A 20,420-nucleotide genomic window follows, 5' to 3' on the forward strand; every position below is an offset into this window, starting at 1 on the left:
GTTTGGCTGTTGCCTGACAAAATGCCGCAGTGTGGATGGAGTGCGAATTTGCTCTCTTTAAGGAAAAGAGTGTCACCAAATATTCTGAAGAGCAAGTGCCAGTCCAGCAAAGAGATTTAGAACTGAGAGAGGCTTTCATTAAAGGAAGTGGCCACACCCCTCCCCCCCCCAGATAACCGTAAAGACTTGACTAGGAAATCGAAAGCTTTTTATTAAATAAGACTTCCTCTGAGGCTACTAGAGCAAGCAGACTTGACTGTAAGTCAGATACGCAAGATCCCAGAACCACGTATAAATATGTTCTGCAGAATTTTGAGTGTGTTGCCTTTTGACCTTTCCAGGAATGCTCCAAGGGGGAAAAATAAGGCTAAAACTGAGTAAGCTCAATTCACAGAGCAATATCGGTGCTGGGCAGACCTGCCGCGGGCATTAACAAATCATTTTTTTTCCACATTTGATTTATTCATCTCATTTATGGTTTCCTTCCAATCCCCCAAACTGACAACATGGCTTCAGCTTGCTACTAAGATCTTTCCACCCAAGGGGGCTTATAAAGAGAATTCCTAGACACCTTTCTAACTAAATCCAGTAGGACTAAATACTCAAGACTTTAGGATAAATTGAATCAGGGGCTTCCAGAGTTTTTGCTGAGACATGCCTTGGCAGGCAATGAATTGGAGAATTGAGTCCAGGTTGTTATGACATCTATATGATATGCACACGCAAACTCTGACTCTGGTGCCTTGAATAAAACCAGAGAAGCTCAAGGTAGGGCCCAGATAGAAGCCCCGGAAATAAAAGAAGTGAAAGGAACACGTGGGAACACGGGGAAGAGGTGACTACTTGTGAGGACAGCTTCCCAAAGAAGGCAGCTCAGAGTCCTCCATGTAAAACTTCCTCAAGTTTCCGAATTCGTACGTGGTTCTGAGAGTCAGAGCAGCAACAGAAAGCGGACCACACGGTTGTAGGATGCCTGCCTGTTTCCCCAGAGCATCCTGTTCTGCCAGGGCAGCGAATGGTTTACCACAGACTTCTCCCCACAGAGACGCTGGGAGTGGCTAAGATTTCCTGAAGGAGGAGGGAAGCCATCAGATGACGATGACTCCTGACAAGGGACCAGTGAGTCCAGTTCTTCCCAAACAACATTTTGGCAAACGCTCGGTGGGTGAATTCCCGCCATACTTCACCTGCCAGACCAGGCGTTGTCTCCACACTGTGGGATGAATACATTCCGAAGCAGGAAGGCTCCAGGACATTCCTAAGAAAATATCTACATTCCAAGAATGTAAACGCAGGCGATCCACTATCCCAGAGGAAAGGTTCCTGTCCTCCCCTCTGGGGAAGGGATGGAACAAACAGGAGAAGTGGAACTGGCTCTCCTGCCTTCTGGGGGAATCACACCAATGACCTTTGTCTCTAATGGGTGGGAAGCATGTCTTATTACAAAAAGTAGTCAAGATGGTGACGCTACCACAGGCGGTCCGCAGGGAGAAGACTCAGTGATTGGACACTGCTCTGTAAGGTCCCCCCATGCCCAGAAGCGGTCTGCCTAACAGTGATTTCTAAAAATCTATTTTGCGAGTCCTGCCGGCCGAGGAGCCCCAGGTAGATCTGACCCGTCTGCTGCTGCTGTGTTGTGAGGAACACCCAGAGGTGGAGTGACAGTGGGAACAGGGGTCTTGGTACTTGGGGGGCTGGGACATGACCCCGTGGAGAAGGAAGAGAGTGCCCAGCCTGAGGACGACCAGTCAGCCTGATTCAAATTCACTTTTATCAAATGGCCACTCTGAGCGGGCCTTGCCCAGATATGATGGGGAGGCGGAGACAGCCGCTTCTTGACAGAACTCTGCTCCTTCACATGTTATTTGGAGGGGGCTTGGGGACAGTCCCCGTCCACAGAACCTGGATCCAGATGGAGGAGTGGTCCTCGGATGGGGTGTGGTGAACTGACTGATACAAGGACCCTCTTAAACTGCCCGCTTCAACCCTGCTTTGTGTCTGTCCCTATGGCACAGCGGCTGGGGGAGGGCCAACCGTTCCAGAAACGAAACCCAGACTCTCTCAGAGAGACCCCAACCACACCAGGGGGGCCCTTGAAGATGACAGAGGAACTGTGGGTCCAAAGAAACACCCATATTTCCATGAAAACACACTGATTTGGTGAGAAAATGCAACTCAGGGACAAACTGTTACATAACAAAGACTGAACTCCATTAGCCAGGGCACCGCTCCAGATGGAGGCCTGGGTGGTGTGGGCTATGGGATATGGGGACGGTCTGGGCTGGACTTGGACACACAGATTCCTCGGCAGGGGCCTGGAAAGTCCCAGGCCTGTTCTATGGAAGGAAAACAATTAAGATTCAAGGAATGTCAAAAAAGAAAAAAAGTCCCTGCCGCACCCCACCGGCACCAAAAAACAGTAAAGAGAGACATACACACACACACACAGATAGTGTTCCCTGAAATAAATCTCAGGCTTACTAGAAGATGGGCGCTTACATCTTCTGAGGCATGATCCCCAACTCTCCAATGCAGCACGTTTAACCCGTAGGGAAGTTGGCAGCTTGGCAGGCTGAAGAGTCTTCTGCCAGTGACACCCGAAAAGGGCTGCCCCAGCTACTCTGGATAAAATAAATATGATGGATGTGCCCCCAAATGGGCAATGGCCACCTAGGAGGCCTATGAAAGGAACCGATAGAAACACAACACTCAGTAGCAGCCTTTATGTTTTGCCCTTGTTGAGTATCCAGACCTGTTACTAAAGAGGAAACTGAAACCCGAGGGTCCTCTTGAAGCTCAGCCAGAGGCCTTTCAGCAGCAAGCTTCCCACCTGGGCTGGGAAGAGGTGGCATCATCTGGAACTCTGCTGGGGCACTTCCCAGCCCCGCCCTGCCCAGAGGCATCCCAGCTTTCTTCCCTTCTGTCCTTCTAAAACCCTGGGCTGTTTTCATGACAGTTTGTTTCCATGTATTAAAGGAATGACATATACAGAGATGTCGTCTCCTGAGCCCAGTCGGTCATTGGATATCCGCCATCCTCTGTCCTTCAGGACGCCACGGGCACGCATCACCAGGTCCTGAGCCGCCAGGGTGTACCTGTACAGGGAGAAGCAGGAACGAGACTGTCAGTGTGGCATCAGGCAGAATCGGGGGTCGGGCGAGGCTGGGAAGGAGGCATCACTACAACTGTATGAACAGTTTTCAAACACACTTGAAGTCACAAAGACCTAGGCCATCTTTTTCCCAAACGTGTGATGCCTAATGTGAGACTACTAGTTAGGTGGTAGATGGACAAGATTCTACATACAATAAATAATCTCCTAAATTGTTCTGCTTTTCAGTCCTCTTTTGAGAATTTTGATGTCAACAAGAGAGTCCCAGTTTAGTGCTGGTGTATCTTTAACACATATCTGCTCAGGCGCAGAGCTTTCTACAGCAAACAGTGTGTAGCTAAAAAAGTACATGGGAAAAATAAGAACTTTTTGTTTCCAATATGTTTATTTTTAGAGCCACGTTGCTTTTAGGACAAAGGATGGTCATTTTCCACTTATGGTAGGGGTAAATCTCCTTTTTAAATAAATTGTTTTTAAAAAGTGAGTTGATTTAAAGAAAAATGTTAATGATAGCGCAGGTAGCAAAGGAGCATAGTAAAAATGCGAAGGTTTTATTGGTACATGACTGGGGAACCTCGGTGTGGTCGAGCTGTACCATCCACCCTCATCAATGCCACACTCTTCTCTTCACCACTGTGAGTACAGTGAGGGATCCCCAAGAATTTGAAAATAAGATTGCTGAGACTTAGAGCATAAACTCAAAGAAGAAAAATGACTATGCCATAAATGGATGGAAAGTATTAAAATCTAGAAAAAGACTAATGTGGGAGGTGATTTGGGTGTATGTAGCCTAGGTTAGCCTTGAGGCCTAAAACAAAGAGAAAAAAACATTGGCAGGTGTCTGTCCAAATACAGACTGAGGCAGGGAGAGTCTTATCCAACAGATTTCGAAGAAATTTAGTTCCACTGGTAGGACCATATTTAGTGAGGGTGGATGACTCTTAGCTTCTGCCATAGAACATACAGTTTCCCTTGATTTTGACTTCATGTTCACCATATAACCTTCTAATTATGATCTGCCTCCCCATGTGGGCTGCCGACAGAGAAAGAGTGAGCTAGTCATTTGTACTTTAAGAACGTCAGTCCTATTTCTCCATATAAACGTCAACTGGCATTTCTTCAGTTTGCAGATCAATCATGAAAGCTTGGTTAAGGTGAGCCCGGCTCTGATAATGAATCTGTTCTTTGTGTGTTGATTAAACCAGTTTTTGAACCTGAGAAGCTAAAAGCCAGACTCTGGTAAATCACCAAGATAATAAATGTCACCCTGTAAGGAAGGCCTCTTGGAAGCCAGCCTGTTAAACAACAGACCACCCTGATGTTACTGTAGCCTTTCCCCTGCTTGGAATGTCGCTCAGCCTTGCCTTCAGAACTGTGAGTTATGGAATTCAGAACACCAGAAGCCTCCTGCATTTCTTCTGTTAAAACCCCTTGTGGATTAAGTGACTCTCATGTTAAAAGAGACCTGCATCTAGCTTCATTGTGACATTACTTAAGAACAAGGTCTGTAGCAAATAATCTCAGGATTGTTAAGATTCCAGGCTGTAGAGTCTTTGAGACTCAAGTCTACTCAGACAGCCCAGGCAGAGAGAAGTGTATAGCACACACTAAAGGTGGCAGAGAGAGGCTATTTTAGTTAATACAAAATAAGTGACTTTCCTCCTAGAGGATGGGTAGTAGGTGAGTAGGAGAGACACCTTCTTTTTCTATCCTTATTGAGAGAATTATCAGTTTTGAGGCAGAAGTATCTCAAGTTACACTTGAGGGAAGATGCCACCAGTTAGCCCTTCTGAGGGTTCTCTTCCTGCTGAGATCACAAAATAAACAGAAAGGACTCCAAAGAGGCCTTTGGCTAAAGAGCCAAATACATGCCCACTTATCCACATACTGCCACTCAGATACTATATTCAGAAGAGCGCTCAGATGCTCACCCCAGGTTACTCTTGGGTTTATATTGAATTGTATGTCTGAGAAAAAACCTCACAGGGAAAGGCTACCATCAATATCAGTTGATGTTTATTATCCTAGTGATTGACCAGGGTCTAGACCTTAGACTTTCAAGTTCAGAAAGCTGGCTGAGGCAATATACTAACTAGTTCGTAGATTCATCTGTCAGGGCTGAACACACCTTAACTCAGCTCATGAGCAAACTAGACACAGAAGATTATGGCAAGTAATGAGAAAAGATGGCTGGCAGCAAAAGGAAGTTACTTAAAGATGTTAAAAAAACAGATGAAGGAAGTCAGGACCGGTCTCTGTGGTAAATCACAGGTCCCGCGGTCATGGGGCAACGGCTGAGATCAGAACAAGGTTAAATGAAAGGCTTAATGTCCAAAATACATAGACAGCTCATACATCTCAATATCAAAAGAACACAAAAAACCCAATCAAAAAATGGGCAGAAGACCTAAATAGACATTTCTCCAAAGAAGACATGCAGATGGCCAAGAGAGACAGGAAAAGATGCTCAGCATCACTAATTATTAGAGAAATGCAAATCAAAACTACAATGAGGTATCACCTCACTCTGGCCAAAATGGCCTTCATCAAAAAGTCTACAAACAGGACTTCCCTGGTGGTGCAGTGGTTAAGAATCGCCTGCCAATGCAGGGGACATGGGTCCGATCCCTGGTCCAGGAAGATCCCACATGCCGCGGAGCAATGAAGCCCGTGCACCACAACTACTGAGCCTGCACTCTAGAGCCCGTGAACCACAACTACTGAAGCCTGTGTGTCTAGAGCCCATGCTCCGCAAGGAGAGATGCATGCGCACCACAACGAAGAGTAGCCCCCGCTCACTGCAACTAGAGAAAGCCTGCACGCAGCAACGAAGATCCAACGCAGCCAAAAATAAATTAATCAAATAAATTAATTTTTTAAAAAAGTCTACAAACAATAAATGCTGGAGAGAGTGTGGAGAAAAGGAACCCTCCTACACTGTTGGTGGGAATGCAAATTGGTATAGCCACTAGGGAGAACAGTATGGAGTTTCCTTACAAAAACTGAAAATAGAGCTACCACATGATCCGGCAATCCCACTCCTGGGCATATGTCCAGAAAAGATGAAAACTCTAGTTTGAAAAGATACATGCACCGCAGTGTTCACAGCAGCACTATTTACAATAGCCAAGACATGGAAACAACCCAAGTGCCCATCAACAGATGAATGGATAAAGAAGATGTGGGGGGTGTGTGTGTGTGTGTGTGTATGTGTGTATACACACACACAATAGACTATTACTCAGCCATAAAAAAGAATGAAATATTGCCATTTGCAGCAGCATGGATGAACCTAGGGAATATCACACTAAAAGTCAGACAGAGAAAGAAAAATATTATATCACTTATATGTGGAATCTAAAAAAATAATACAAATGAGTCTACTTACAAAACAGACTCACAGACATAGAAAACAAACTGATGGTTACCAAAGGGGAAAAGGGGCAGGGGACAAATTAGGAGTATGGGATTAACAGATACATACTACTATATATAAAATAAACAACAAGGATTTACTGTGTAGCACAGGGAACTATATTCAATATCTTGCAATAACCTATAATGGAAAAGATTCTGAAAAAAATACATTTAAAACTGAATCGCTTTGCTGTACACCTGAAACTAACACAATATTGTAAATCAAGTATACTTCAATTAAAAAAAGTTAAAATCAAAACAGTGCCTACCTCGTTTTATTTAAGTCACATAAGAGCATCATCCATAGTTAAAGGCAAGAGACCATGCTGATATTGCTATTGCTGGAGACTTTGGGTATTGAAAAAATGGTCAAAATTAGCTTTGGCATTTTAAAAAGCGGCATTAGGTCACCTAGAAAAGATGGTTACCCAGGAAACCCAAGGGCTCTAGAAAATTAAGGTTTTATTCTCAAAACTGGTTATTGCCTATGCCAAGATAACTTCCCTTGAGCCTGCATTTCTCTCTGTCATCCACTCTGTATTCCCTTAGGTGAACTCTTCTTGAGAGAGAGAAGACCCATTTTTGCTTCCTCAATTTCTTACTTCCCTTTTTCTTCCTTCATTTCTTACCAGTAGGTCCAATACCCTGCTAATCCGGCCTCCTACACTTCTCCGTGCTCATTTCACTTGACTTTTCTCCAGCACAGATACTGTACTTCTGGCCATCTTCTTTATTCTTGACATCTCCTGTCTTTTCTTCTGAGTTCTCCTTTTTGTTTGCAGAGGTGGGAGGTGTTGAGGTTGGCTTGCCCACCACACCACTGCACACTCCAAGTTCTCCTATGTCTGGGCTTCCATGACACATGGCACAGCTCTTCTTACTTTACTTGGTAGGCCCCAGTTAGGACTCAGGAAGGGTCAATAAATGTTAACTTACTTTTCACTGCCAAGGTGGGACTTTCTCATCTATCATCCTTAGTTAATGCTGTCCCCAGTCTCTTAAGTAGGAAATCATAGTCGTTTTCAGTGCTACCTTCTCAACCTGATATTCACCAATGATAAATTCCACAAGGCACTGTAGGACTTCTAAACTTTGTATTATTTAAAGTGTATTTCATTATTGGTAGATGGCTAATTAAAATAAAATCTCACCTTTACAGTTACTAAGATGCAAGTTAAACCTGTTTATTATAAAAACCGCTATTCTGAATTTATTTTTGCCATCATTCACACACACATATACATACATACATAAAATTTATTTAGTATTTTCTATTTTTCTTTCCTTTCTTCTTGATTTCTGTCAGGTTGATTGCTTTCTTGAATACTTTTTTCCTCTCTCTACTAGTTGAGAAGTGATTATTTCTGTTGTTTTAGCAGCTATGCTTAGGTTTTTAATATATGTCAATCAATATTTGTGTCCTTCTCCAGAAAATAAAAAGATATTAGAATGCCTTCTTTCATCTGTCATGTTATTACCTACTATTTTAATTTAGCCTTGTTTTTAAACTCCTATTAAGTCATTATTATAATGTATATAAACCAACATACTAACTTCTTTGCTTTTCGAAGTCCATTCCTTTCTTCTGGACTTGATTTCCTTCTGTTGAAGTACATTTTTAGTAATTCTTTTAACAATGGTCTGTGAGGGATAAACTCACCAAGTTTTGGGGCCACAAAAATCTTTATTTTTGCCTTTAATCTTGGATCATAGCTTTATCGAGTATAGAATTCTAGACTGACTTATTTTCCCTTAGCAGTTTGGACATAATAATATTTCATCTTTTCTGACCTCTCTTGTTGAGGAGTCTGTCTTGTTTCATTTTTTTTAAATAAATTTATTTATTTGATTTATTTATTATTTTTGGCTGCTTTGGGTCTGTTGCTGTGCATGGGCCTTGTCTAGTTGCGGTGAGCGGGGCTACTCTTCGTTGCGGTGCGCAGGCTTCTCACTGCAGTGGTTTCTCTTGCTACAGAGCACGGGCTCTAGGCACGTGGGCTGCCGTAGTTGTGGTGCACAGGCTTCAGTAGTTGTGGCTCATGGGCTCTAGAGCTCAGGCTCAGCAGTTGGTGGCGCCCGGGCTTAGTTGCTCCGCGGCATGTGGGATCTTCCCGGACCAGGGCTCAAACCCGTGTCCCCTGCATTGGCAGGCGGATTCTTAACCACTGCACCACCAGGGAAGCCCTTGTTTCATTTTTTTATAAGTAAATGTCTTTTCTCATTGGTAGCTTATTAAATTGTTATTGTTGATATTTTGTTGTTGATGGTATGAAGTTCCACTGAGACATAATAATGAGGATTTCTTTTTATTTATCATGGTTGGAAATTAGTTTTACTCCTTCAAACTGAGAAGATATTTCTGATTCTGGAAAATTTTCAACCATGAACTTTTTGAATACTGACTCCCCTCTATTTTTTATGTTTTCTCCATAGTTTTATATTTTCTCCTGTTAGATCCTTCTCATTTTACCTTCCAGATTTCAGCCTCTTTCCTGTTTTTTTTAAAATCTCTTGGTAATATCTTTCAGTTCACTAATTCATACTTTAGCAGTTTACTATCTCTCCATTCAGTGAGTTACTTTATTTCAATGACATATTTTTCACCATTGCAAATTTTTATTTGGTTCTTTTCCAAATCCATCTCTTCGTACCTTATGGTTCTATTGGTACATGTTTAAAGTTTCTTTCATCCTGTTCTGTTAGGTTTTCTTTGGGGGGACAGAGGGACGGCTCTGTTGTATCTAGTTATCCTTTCTCATGGTAGGTTTGAAGGTAAAATAGAAGCCTCTCTTCAGTAGGGTTGTTTACTGTGTGCCTTGGGTTATCTACAAAGATTTTTAAATGTGCCTTCACTGGGGGACGTTATGGGTTCTTCCAGTTCTAGAACATGTTTTAGGTGTGATTCTTGGCTTAGGATCCCCATACCCCACGTGTGGTGTGAGGTTTAGCCTCACGCTTTCCTGTGTGGCGGGCCTACCCACCCCCTCCTCACAGAACCTCAGTTTCATCAGGTTCTTGCCATCATCCATGTGCTGCAGGAAGGATGCCCCAACCTGAGCAGGAAGCTTAGGGAGAATGCCTTGGACCATTTCTTCCAACACTGTGGCCAGGAGCGCAGATTCCTCCACCTGACTTCTCTTTGCGAGGCTTCCCTAGCGAATGCGAATGCGACATCCCCCCTGTAAAAGAGCAGTCTGCACGGACAACTGAAGGGCACTGATTAGATGCTGCTTGCAGTAACTGAACAGTGTAGCTGAACTCTAGGACTGGTTTCCTGATGTTTCCTTCATGCTACAGGAGACACAGTATTGAAATGAAGTCACAACTGGTGTTTAGGTAAAATGAGGCCACTTGTGGGGATCTTTCCTCATAAGCTGATCCACTCAACACAACCCCAGGCACCTAGTTCTTAGCAGAAGGTTTTTTTGCCCCAGCTCCAATCTCAGCCAGGCTGATGGACACTTTAGAACTCATCAGCATCCTTAGTCAAGCGCCACCTGGCCCCAGGCAGGAAACCACCTTTAAGGTTGCTTTATATCAAGACTGGTGCCTGAGGAAAAGAAGAAACGTTTCCTCTGGAGGGAAAGGACTCCTTCTCCTCTCCCCCATTTCATTCTCCTCCAGTTTCTACCTGACAAGGACTGTCTGGTTTGGTAACAATGAAAAAGACTGCTTCATGTGGCAGGAAGACAGGAGGGTTCTACTGAGTTTGGTGCTGAGGCTGAACACAAAGGCACACGTGCCAGAGACTGAAGGGCGCAGGGAGCAGCGGGAGAGCATCTGAGTCAAAACATGAAATATAAATACAGAATATACAGGAGAGCAGCAGAGAAGAATATGGTACAGCTGATGACAGTGAAAGGGTCGTGGATTCCGTTATACCCCGGCCGGGATGCCGAGGCGGCCCAGGAGCCCCGTGATTCTGGAAGCTGGATGTGGGGCGGCAGCAGGGCCCGGCCTGAGGGCCTCATTCGGAAGGCTCGGTCAGACCGCATCAGGGAAGTAGTACGGGAGTAGCCGGGGTACTCACCCCTCCTAACGAAGAGTCTCCCAGGGAGACCAGTTTTGTACTTTGAGAGCATTTTTCTTCTCTGGCTGAAGCTTTCCGTATTGATCGGCTGAGCTCTGCTGAAAGGGGCGGCGGCCGGGAGGGGTCTGACTTGGCAGGCGCACAGGGCCTGGCGCAGAGGCTTCCTCGGGCCGAGCAGGAGGGAGCAGAGGAGGGACAGCAGGGGAGAGAAGAAAAGCAGAAAAGGAAGAGGGGCTGAAGGACCATGGGAAGGCCAGAGGCTCTTTTCACAACCACTGACGCTAAGGTCAGGGTGGAAGGAGGCCAGAGGGCAAATCCTCCATCGTCTCCGCCCTTGCCACCGCTGGGCACTTCTTAGCTCTTCCACCTCTTCAGCGGGGTGTACGAAGGGCCCCGGGTGTGGGCTGGGCTGCCACGGGTCCCAGCCTGGCTGCACCACCGCCCACATGGGGGGCTCTGGGGAAACTCCTTAGCCTCTCGAATCTGGAATAATGGTAGTGCATGCCTCAAAGGTCCTGCCGGGGTAAACAAGAACCTTCCTAAAGCATCTCCCTCATTAGACATAAAAGGCCTCCCTCCCCCACCAAGAGTTTCGACCGCAGTCATCCACCTTTTGTAGAGTCTCCTCCCGCAAGCCCACATCTGAATCAGCAGATTGGAGTGTCAAAAATAAGTCCGTTTCAGGCCTCAGGCTGTAACCTGGCCTTAAAGCCAACAGTTCTAGTTGGGCAGGAACTTCTATGTGCCATTTGGATGGTACAGACAGGGTCTTACAAGAGGGAGGGTAGGTGGCAGGAACTGGGGAATTAATGGGTTCCGAATATTTGCATATAAAAGGCAGCTTCCATCTGCTGAGGCCCCGCAGGAATAGAGTATGATGGGAACAGGAGGAGGAATCCTCTTTGCATTCTGAGCAGGCCTCTGAGATTGAAGAGGTAGAAAAGCTCTCCCAAGCTTGGGAACGGTGGCAGGGATCTATGGTAACGGGGTAGGTGGGGTGAGGGCGGGTGACTTGGAGGGGGCTCTTTGTCGTGCTCAGAACCAGGCAACTTGTCCTGGGAGGAGGCCCGCCTCAGGCTCACTGCTGGGAGCCGAGCCGCATGTGTCCCTCGTCTGGCTCTGAAGCCACTGAAGGTGCCCACACCAGCTTCGGTCCCCTGCCTGGAGTGCGGGGACTTCACTCAGGCGGAGTACCCTGAGACACAGGAAACGCCGCTGCCCACAACACTGTCCCTGTGTCCCCTGGGGGTCCGTGCGTCAGCAGGGGCAAGGCCACGGACTAGGGAGAGCTTGCCACCCCCATGGGAGATGGCGAGACCACCCACCAGGCCTCGTCCGCCTCTCTGCCCCGGCACCAGCTTCCTGGTTTCTCAAGGTGGTGTGAGCTTATTTTAGTTCAAATCCCAAACAGCAACATTTCGATAGGAGGGGGCACAGCAGACTATTTTCTTCTGCAGCATCCCTGGGAAGCCCTTTAAAATGCCCTGATGGGGGCTCCCCTGGTGGCGCAGTGGTTGAGAATCTGCCTGCCAGTGCAGGGGACATGGGTTCGACCCCTGGTCCGGGAAGATCCCACAATGCCGAGGAGCAGCTAAGCCTGTGTACCACAACTACTGAGCCTACGCTCTAGAGCCCGTGAGCCACAACTACTGAGCCCATGAGCCACAACTACTGAAGCCCGCGCGCCTAGAGCCCATGAGCCACAACTACTGAAGCCCACGCGCCTAGAGCCCGAGCTCTGCAACAAGAGAAGCCACTGCAATGAGAAGCCCGCGCACAGCAATGAGTAGCCCCTCTCGCCGCAACTAGAAAAAGCCCTGCATGCAGCAATGACGACCTGACACAGCCATAAATAAATAAATTTAATTAAATAAAATAAATAAAATGCCCTTATGTTCCAACTAAGTGGCCACAGAGCTCTGCTCCAATCGCTATATCAATAGCACTGAGGAAGGAAAGGTGGGCCTCGCAGTGGGCAGTTCAGAGGCTGTCAAGGGCAGGATGGTGGGCTGACATCCACATTCCCACGGGTCTGAATATGCTCAACATTGCAAAAGAAACAAAAATGCAGATTTTATCTAGTCTTCAACACGAGATAAAACACTCACCAATTTGTTCTTAAAACCTGTGACTGATGTGAGGTTGGGGCTGGCGATGGGAGGAACCCTTCTTTTTTACATTTGAGGCATAGTTTTTCAAAACCATATGGCAATGGGAGAAGTTAGTTCAGCCAACTCACAGAAAGATTTCATAAAAAGAACCTTTGTCTTTTGCCAAAATGTTTCATATTATCAAGGTAATACAAACTAGCATTTAATACCTGCGTTAATGTCCTGCTGTCAGTTTTGGTGGGTGTTTTACTGTTAACTTTCTACTGATTCACCTCTTCCTTATCAGTGAGGCCCACAGTTATCAGAGCCAAGGACAGCATGGATATGAAGAACATTTGAAGCGTGACCATCAAGAAGGCTTCTCTTATTAGGGAGATGCTGTCTGGAGTTTACATTATGTTGGTACTTACAGATTTAAGACCCCTTCATAAGCCCCCAGAGTGACATGGCAGGGGCACTGAGGGTCATTTGGTCCAAGTTACCAAGGTGAGGTTTCCACAGACAGGTTTTGGGAAATGAAGGACTGGGCAAAAAAAACCTTGCCAAGGCTTGCCTGGGCATTTGGAATGTAAATCCATGTCATGTTTTCATGTGTTCTTTGGCCCGAGGTCCACTCAGCTTTGCCCACACCTGTCTCCGTTAGTAATATTAACAATTTATTCCTTTCTAACATATTACTAAGCATCTTCTTTGCATGTTTACGTACTTGCCTCCATTTTGAATATTCTTTCTGGGAGACCTGCCACTAAACCTCCAGGCTTACAGAGGAGACAATCAGTCTGAGATATTTTGCCTCAGAAAACCCCTTCCATGCCTTTCTCTAAGCACCCTTTCCAAATTTTGCAGGATGTTTAGGCCTCCTAAGAGAATCTTACTGGAATTAGTAAAGAGAATGACAGGTTGTGTAGCCCAACCCCCGTGAATTCCAACCACGCCACCTGAAAATGTGAATTTGGTATATTTCCTATCAACGGTTCATTTCATGACCCCACAAAGGATGCACGGAGCTGCCAGCTCTGCTACACTTCAGGGCATAATCCAGTAAAAAGAAAAGAAAGAAAAAGAGCAACTGCACTCATGTTCTGGCCTGTCCACAAGGCCTCCTTTTAATTTTCTGGTTCCTTTCTCGAGACAGTTCAAAACAGCAAAAGAACTTAATAAGATACACTGGGGTCAGGAAGGTCATATAGTTCATTTTTACCCCACCTCTGCCAGAGAGGATGGTGTGGGGGTCAGAACTTCGCAAACATATCTCTCTCTTAATCACCTCTTCCCTCACAATGCATCCTGGAGGGGGAGATGGTATTTTAAATTTTTTATTGGGAAGGATGTCATCAGAGGAAGACAGTGCGGGCAATTTGTCAAGAATGGCTGCCACAAAGAGGAGAAGAAAAAGAAAAAACCTACACACAACATGAACAAAAGCCAAATAATCAAATGGCAAAACCTTAAAGTCCTTCCTGTCACAGGACTAATGCCCTGCCTCCTTCTGTCCTGCTGAATTTCTAGACAAAACTGGGCAAACAGAAAGCAAAACTCAAAGTAAAACAGGCCCATTCAAAACGTCAAGTGAAGAAACATTTTGTTGTTCTTGTTGCTTTGTTGCCTTTCCTATCTCTCAGGAGGCCCACCTTGTAGACTGCATCTTCCCTTTCTCATTTTCCATCAAACGATCGGCCAGCCTGGTCAGATCCCTCAGGTCTGGACCCAGAAACCCTCTATTCCCACCACTCACATGACTAAATAGGCAAACCTGTGGTCCTGGGCTACATCTGGGGAGAAATGTATCCTTCTGGCTGAGTAAGAACTCACAGAGCCATGGGAAGGGTATGATAGCAGGTCTTTCTTCATCACAGAAATTATGACTTAGGCTAAACGTTATCAGGACAACTTCCACACCTATTTCTACTTTGCATTACAAGGTCAGAACAGCTCCCAGTTGGGAGGGCACCGTCAGGAAACCCACTGCTGTGGCTTTTGGGACTGAGCTCTCCATGGGCCTCCCAAGGAGACACACTAAGCCTGGGTATGAGTGTGGTACCCTCCTTCAAAATCACAAAGATACATGCAAATATGGCACACACATGAAAGGCAACATCATTTTACATAATGCCTAAGTCCTGAGTTTGAAATAAGTTTATCTGATTTCCCAATATGGCTTAAATTACTAAGGAGCACAGAGGGGTAGAGGAACAATCCATAACTCATATTTACACCATCAGATTGTCCAGAATGTTTTCTGATTGTGGATCAGAATGAATGAATTACACAAATTCCATATCATTATCACAGACTCTCTTCCCTCCAACTAATCTTCACATTCATTCATTTTGTCAGTGCTTGAGGTCTGACACGACCTGCCCCGTTCACCTCTCACACCTCATCTGTGGACACTACCCCACACTAAGCCCAGGCAGCCACACTGACTGTTGGGCTCCTTGAAAGCACCATGTTCTCCCTCCCCGATGTTGCCCCACCTTGCATTGACTGGCAGACACTCATTTACCCCTCACGTTGAAGTTTAGACATCCCTTCTAGTGGGAAGCTTTCTTGCCTACCCCTTGTGCTATCTTTTTAATCATTCATATTCTAACTTCCTTATGCTTTTGTAACCTCTAGACTTTAAACTCCAAGAGGGCAGGGACCTGGTCTGTTTTCTTCACAAATTCTTCCCCAGTGGCCATGGCTTATAAAATTGGTCCTTAATATTTCCCAGATGAATGAATCTGAATGGGAATTATTTGGCAAAGAAGATACCTTCCCCCATAAGGTCTCACTGTTTTAAGATGCCAAAAACCAACCAGAGGGGCTTCCCTGGTGGCGCAGTGGTTGAGAGTCCGCCTGCCAATGCAGGGGACACGGGTTCGAGCCCTGGTCTGGGAAGATCCCACATGCCACGGAGCATCTAAGCCTGCGAGCCACAACTACGGAAGCCCGCGCGTCTAGAGCCCGTGCTCCGCAACAAGAGAAGCCACCACAATGAGAAGCCCTCGCACCACAACGAAGAGTAGCCCACCCCCACCCCCGCCCCGCTCACCGCAAGTAGAGAAAGACCGTGAGCAAACAAAGACCCAATGCAGCCAAAAATAAATAGATAAATAAATAAATTAAAAAAAAAAAAAAAAACCAACCAGAATTTTTCTGATCTCCAGTCAGATGTTTCATCTCTTAGCAATGAAACTGTGCCCATTTTATAACATTTCCTTTCACTCATTCTTCTATCTGATACAGGATTCTTTCTTAGGCTTTGGTTTGCCATCTTCCCTGAAAGGCAAATTCAAAACCTTTTTCTTTCGCGCCCTTTTGTTCCATGGAGATCCCTGTAAGCCCTGTAGGTAACAGATCCCATGAACCTAGGAACCTATTCTGACCTGGCATACACCTGCCCAGTGACAGCACTGCCCACAGGTTACCACTCCCTGGAGGGCAGATTTGTTGCCATGGAGAGACAGGGGCTGGTAAGGAAAACCAAGCCAGCTTGGAGAGATTTTAAGAAGTGTTGGGTGCCTTTTCACTCATACCTGTCAGATGACTTCGCAAAGCTTTATGAAAATAATTACAGTAGAGAAAATCAACAGGAGACTGTTGCTAACAAGTAGGATATAAAACGCAGATTAAAACTAAAAGCTCAACAGGAAAAAAAATGTATTCAAATTCAAATAAAAGAATCTTGTTTGCAATACCATCGATTCCTTTGTGCCTGAGAAAAATTATACAAACAATTCTAGAAAGAGAAAGAATGTCTAGCTTTAATTTTTTCCTGAAGGAATTTTTTGTTGTTGTTGTGAAATATATGAAACATATAAGTATAGCAACAAACATAGAATAACAACAACAAATACCAGTAGTGCTTACTATATACCAGGCACTTCACTTTATATATAAGGATGAGGTCAGGACTACTGGAACCCCCATTTTACAGATGAGGAATCTGAGGCATGGAGAGGTTAAGAAACCTCCCCAAGGTCACAAAGGTCACAAAGTCTAGAAGGGGCAGAACCAGGATTTAACCTCAGGCAGTCTGGCTAGATCCACACTGTTAACCACTAGACTACACTGCCTCTCATAGCTAACATACAAACAAATGCATGAAAAAGATATACAGTTATAAATAACATGAACAATCATATACCTACCATGTAGCTAAAGGAACAGAACATTACCAGTAAATATCTTAGAAGCTCACTATGGGCCTCTCCACAAGCACACATCCCCCTCTGCCACCTCTCTTCCCAAGGTAACCATTATCCAAACTTTGGGTTAATTCTCTTGCTTTTTGTTATAATTTTAATATCTGTATCCCTAAGTGATATACTGTTAGCTTCCTACTTTATGTAAATAGAATCATAGTATGTGTATTCTTCTGTGACTGGCTTATTAAACTCAACATTATGTCTTTCAGATTCTTCTCTGTTAAAGATCACAGCTTTGGTTCACTCTCATTTGAGGACTGTGAATTATTCTATTCTTTGTTTATCCATCCTATGGTTGGACATGCAGGCTGTTTCCAGTTTTTACAATAAAAACAATTGTGTGGATGTCTTTTTGTATAAACTGAATTACACCAGCACCAGAATAAAAAAAAAAAAAACCTGGGTTGTTTGTTAAAACACAGATCCCTGTGGGTCCTACCGTTGGAGTTTTATTTGGTAGATCTGGGGTTGAGCCTGAAGAGTTGTATTTCTAGCAAGTTCTCAGACGATGCTGATGCCATGTGACCCAAAGACCACACTTTCAGAACCACTGCTCCAGGGTACAGACCTAAGAGTGGAGCTTCTGGGTTATAAGATATGCATATGCCAAGCTGTCTTCAGAGTCTTTCTACAAATTCACAAATCCATCTGCAGTTGTTCTACATGTTTTTAATTATTTCTACTCCTCTGACTGTTGAAGTTTTTTTCATATATTTATTGGCCATTAATTTTCTTCTGTGTGATGACTGTTTGGTACTTGCTCATTTTTCTATTGGGTTATTTGTGTTGTCTTTATTGATCTGTGACAGTTCATTATATTTTATGGGTATGAATCCCTCTTTGGTTATACAAATTGCAAAGATCTTCTCCCAGTTCACACGTTGCCATTTTATTCTCTTTATGCTGTCTTTTGAAGAACCAAAGTTGGTAATCCTAACGTAGTCAAGGTTATCAATCTTTTCTTGTTTGTGCTTTCTGTATCTTGTTTAAGAAATCCTTCTCTAAGATCATAAAGATAGTCTCCTATACTACTTCCTAAAAGTTCTATTTACTTTTCCTTTCACAGTTAAGTCTTAACTTGCCTGGACTTGATTTTAGTGTATGGTGTGAGGGAAGGATCCATTTTTAATTTTTCTGCACCATCTTAATTGTCCTGATTTTGTACTAATATCTAGAAGGGTAAGACCCATACAGAAATGTCACAAACATTCTTGGCATTTTGTTCTTCCATATATATCTCAGAATCAGCTTATGAAGTTCCATGAATACTTCACTGGAATTTTGGTTATAATTCTACTCACTCTAAAGATCAATTTAGGAAAAATTAATATTTTAACAATGTTCCTATTAAAGAATATGTATAGGTTCATTACTGCCGCATCTGTTATTACTGTTTTTTATTGCTAATATTATTTATTTGCTGGACCCCCTTGTTTTTGATTAGTCTTAAGGGAAATTTATCTACTTTGTTAGTTTTCTTTTTAATTTGCTTTTTTTGAGAAATTATTTGTTGTGGTAAAACACACATAACATAAAAATTAACATTTTCACCATTTTAAAGTGTACAGTTCTGTGGCATTAAGTACATTCACATTGTTGTATAACTACTACCACCATTTATCTCCAGAACTTTCTCCTCTTCCCAAACTGAAATGCTATAACCATTAAACACCAACTCCCTATCCCCCCGGCCCGGCGCCTGGCAACCACCATTCTACTTTCTGTCCCTATGAATTTGACGACTCTAGGGACCTCATGTAAGTGGAATCATACAGTGTTTGTCCTCCTCTGACTGGCTTATTTCACTGAGCATAATGTCTTCAAGGTCCATCCATTTTGTAGCATGTGTGAGAATTTCATTCCTTTTTAAGACTGATTAATATTCCATTGTATTATATACCGCATTTTGTTTATCCCATTTAATTTGTTGATGGACACTTGGGTTGCCTCCACCTTTTTGCTATTGTGAATAATGCTGCTATGAACATGGGTGTACAAGTACCTATTTTAGTCCCTGCTTTCACTCATTTTGGGGTACATACCCAGAAGTAGAATTGATGGATATAATTATATGTTTAATCACCATACTGTTTTCCACAGAAGCTGTACCGTTTTACATTCTCACCAGTAATGCACAAGACGTTCCAATTTCTCCGCATCTCACCAACACTTGTTTTTTTCTCTTTGTTTGTTTTTAAATAGCCAACATAATGGGTGTGAGGTAGTATGTCAGTGGTTTGATTTGCATTTTCCTAATGTGTTAGTTGTTTTAAAGAAACAAATTTTGGCTTTACTGTTTATTTTTATTGTATATTTGTTCTCTTTTTTGTTATCTTTAATTTTTCCTTCCATTACTTTTCCTGGGTTTATTCTGTTGTTTTTAATTCTTAATCTAGATGCTGTTGTTGAAATAAGGACCGCAGACCTAAATTTTTAAATTAGGACAGTGGTTTACTAACAGCCTATATGCAGGAAAAGAGCACACAGCACAAGTAGACAGCTCCACTCCTGTGGCCCCTCAGAACTGTGAAGTTATAAGAATTCTTGTGTACATGTTTATAGGAATAATATGGGCGGAATTAGCCCAGTAGCACAAAGCAGCCTTCTAGATCTTACTCTGAGAAATACCTTTCTCTGTGGTTAAGGGGCTCTTTTTCTTTTTCCGTGGTCAGGAGCCTGGAGCTTGTGGGCAGGGTCCCTGTGATCTGGGGAACTGGGAGGTTGAGAGGGTTGGAAAAAGTTCCTTTATGATATGGAAGGAATATAGTCACTTCTGGCAGGTCAGGGATGAGTAGAACTTTTCACCTATGCATAGCTCATTAAATTAGGGGGGGAAAAGGGCTCAAAATTCAGCCTTTAAAGTCTTGATATGTAGTATTCTTATTATTTAGGCCCTGGTAATTTCTAATTTTTATTACAATTTTTTGATTTATAAGCTGTTTAGAAGTTTGGCTTTTAATTCTATGTGGGCTTGACTAGTTTGAAAATTACACTTTCTTTTATTCGTTTTCTTAGCTATTTAAACACATTTAAAGTCTAAAGTTAAACACTTTTAACCTCTTTTCAAGTAGAACCATAGCATACTTTAGCTGATTACTATCCCCACTGGCCAATTTATTATGCTGTTTTTATTCAGTATTTTATCATTTTTAACCACATATTAGACATTCTTATTGTAGTTTTTATATAGTTAGTGTATGTTTAAGTATACCTATTTACTAATAGCTTAATAATCCATCTTACTTCTCAATCTTCCATCTGGGATCATTTCCTTTTCTTATCTGAGGACATCCTATAGAATCTTCTTCAGAGAAGGCTGGGTGGCAGTAAAATTTCTCAGTTTTGTTCTGCCTCAAAATGCTTTTACTTCATCCTCTTTATTGATATCTTTACTGTATATAAAAATTCTAAAAATTGAGAGCTGCTTTTCTTAGCCAACTGAAGATATAACTCCACTGTCTTGGCTTCTACTGTTATTTTTGAAAAGTCAGCTATCACTGTAAATGCTATTCTTATGTATCTGTTTTGTCTTTCTGGCTGCTTTTAGTATCTTTTTT

General features: G+C 43.5%; 1 protein-coding gene across 2 annotated transcripts in view; it reads right to left on the reverse strand.

Moving 5' to 3' along the window:
* Nucleotides 1-209: 209 nt before the first annotated feature.
* Nucleotides 210-20,420, reverse strand: part of PPM1H (protein phosphatase, Mg2+/Mn2+ dependent 1H) — a 265,292-nt gene continuing 245,081 nt past the window's right edge. For both annotated transcript variants that reach the window (XM_068560262.1, XM_068560261.1), the window contains one exon: nucleotides 210-3,095. In XM_068560262.1, the coding sequence (XP_068416363.1) occupies nucleotides 3,018-3,095 (78 nt within the window). In that variant the 3' untranslated portion in view covers nucleotides 210-3,017. The remainder of the gene's footprint in view (nucleotides 3,096-20,420) is intronic.

The sequence above is a fragment of the Eschrichtius robustus genome, chromosome 13 (assembly GCF_028021215.1).
Source record: "Eschrichtius robustus isolate mEscRob2 chromosome 13, mEscRob2.pri, whole genome shotgun sequence".
Classification (NCBI taxonomy): domain Eukaryota; kingdom Metazoa; phylum Chordata; class Mammalia; order Artiodactyla; family Eschrichtiidae; genus Eschrichtius; species Eschrichtius robustus.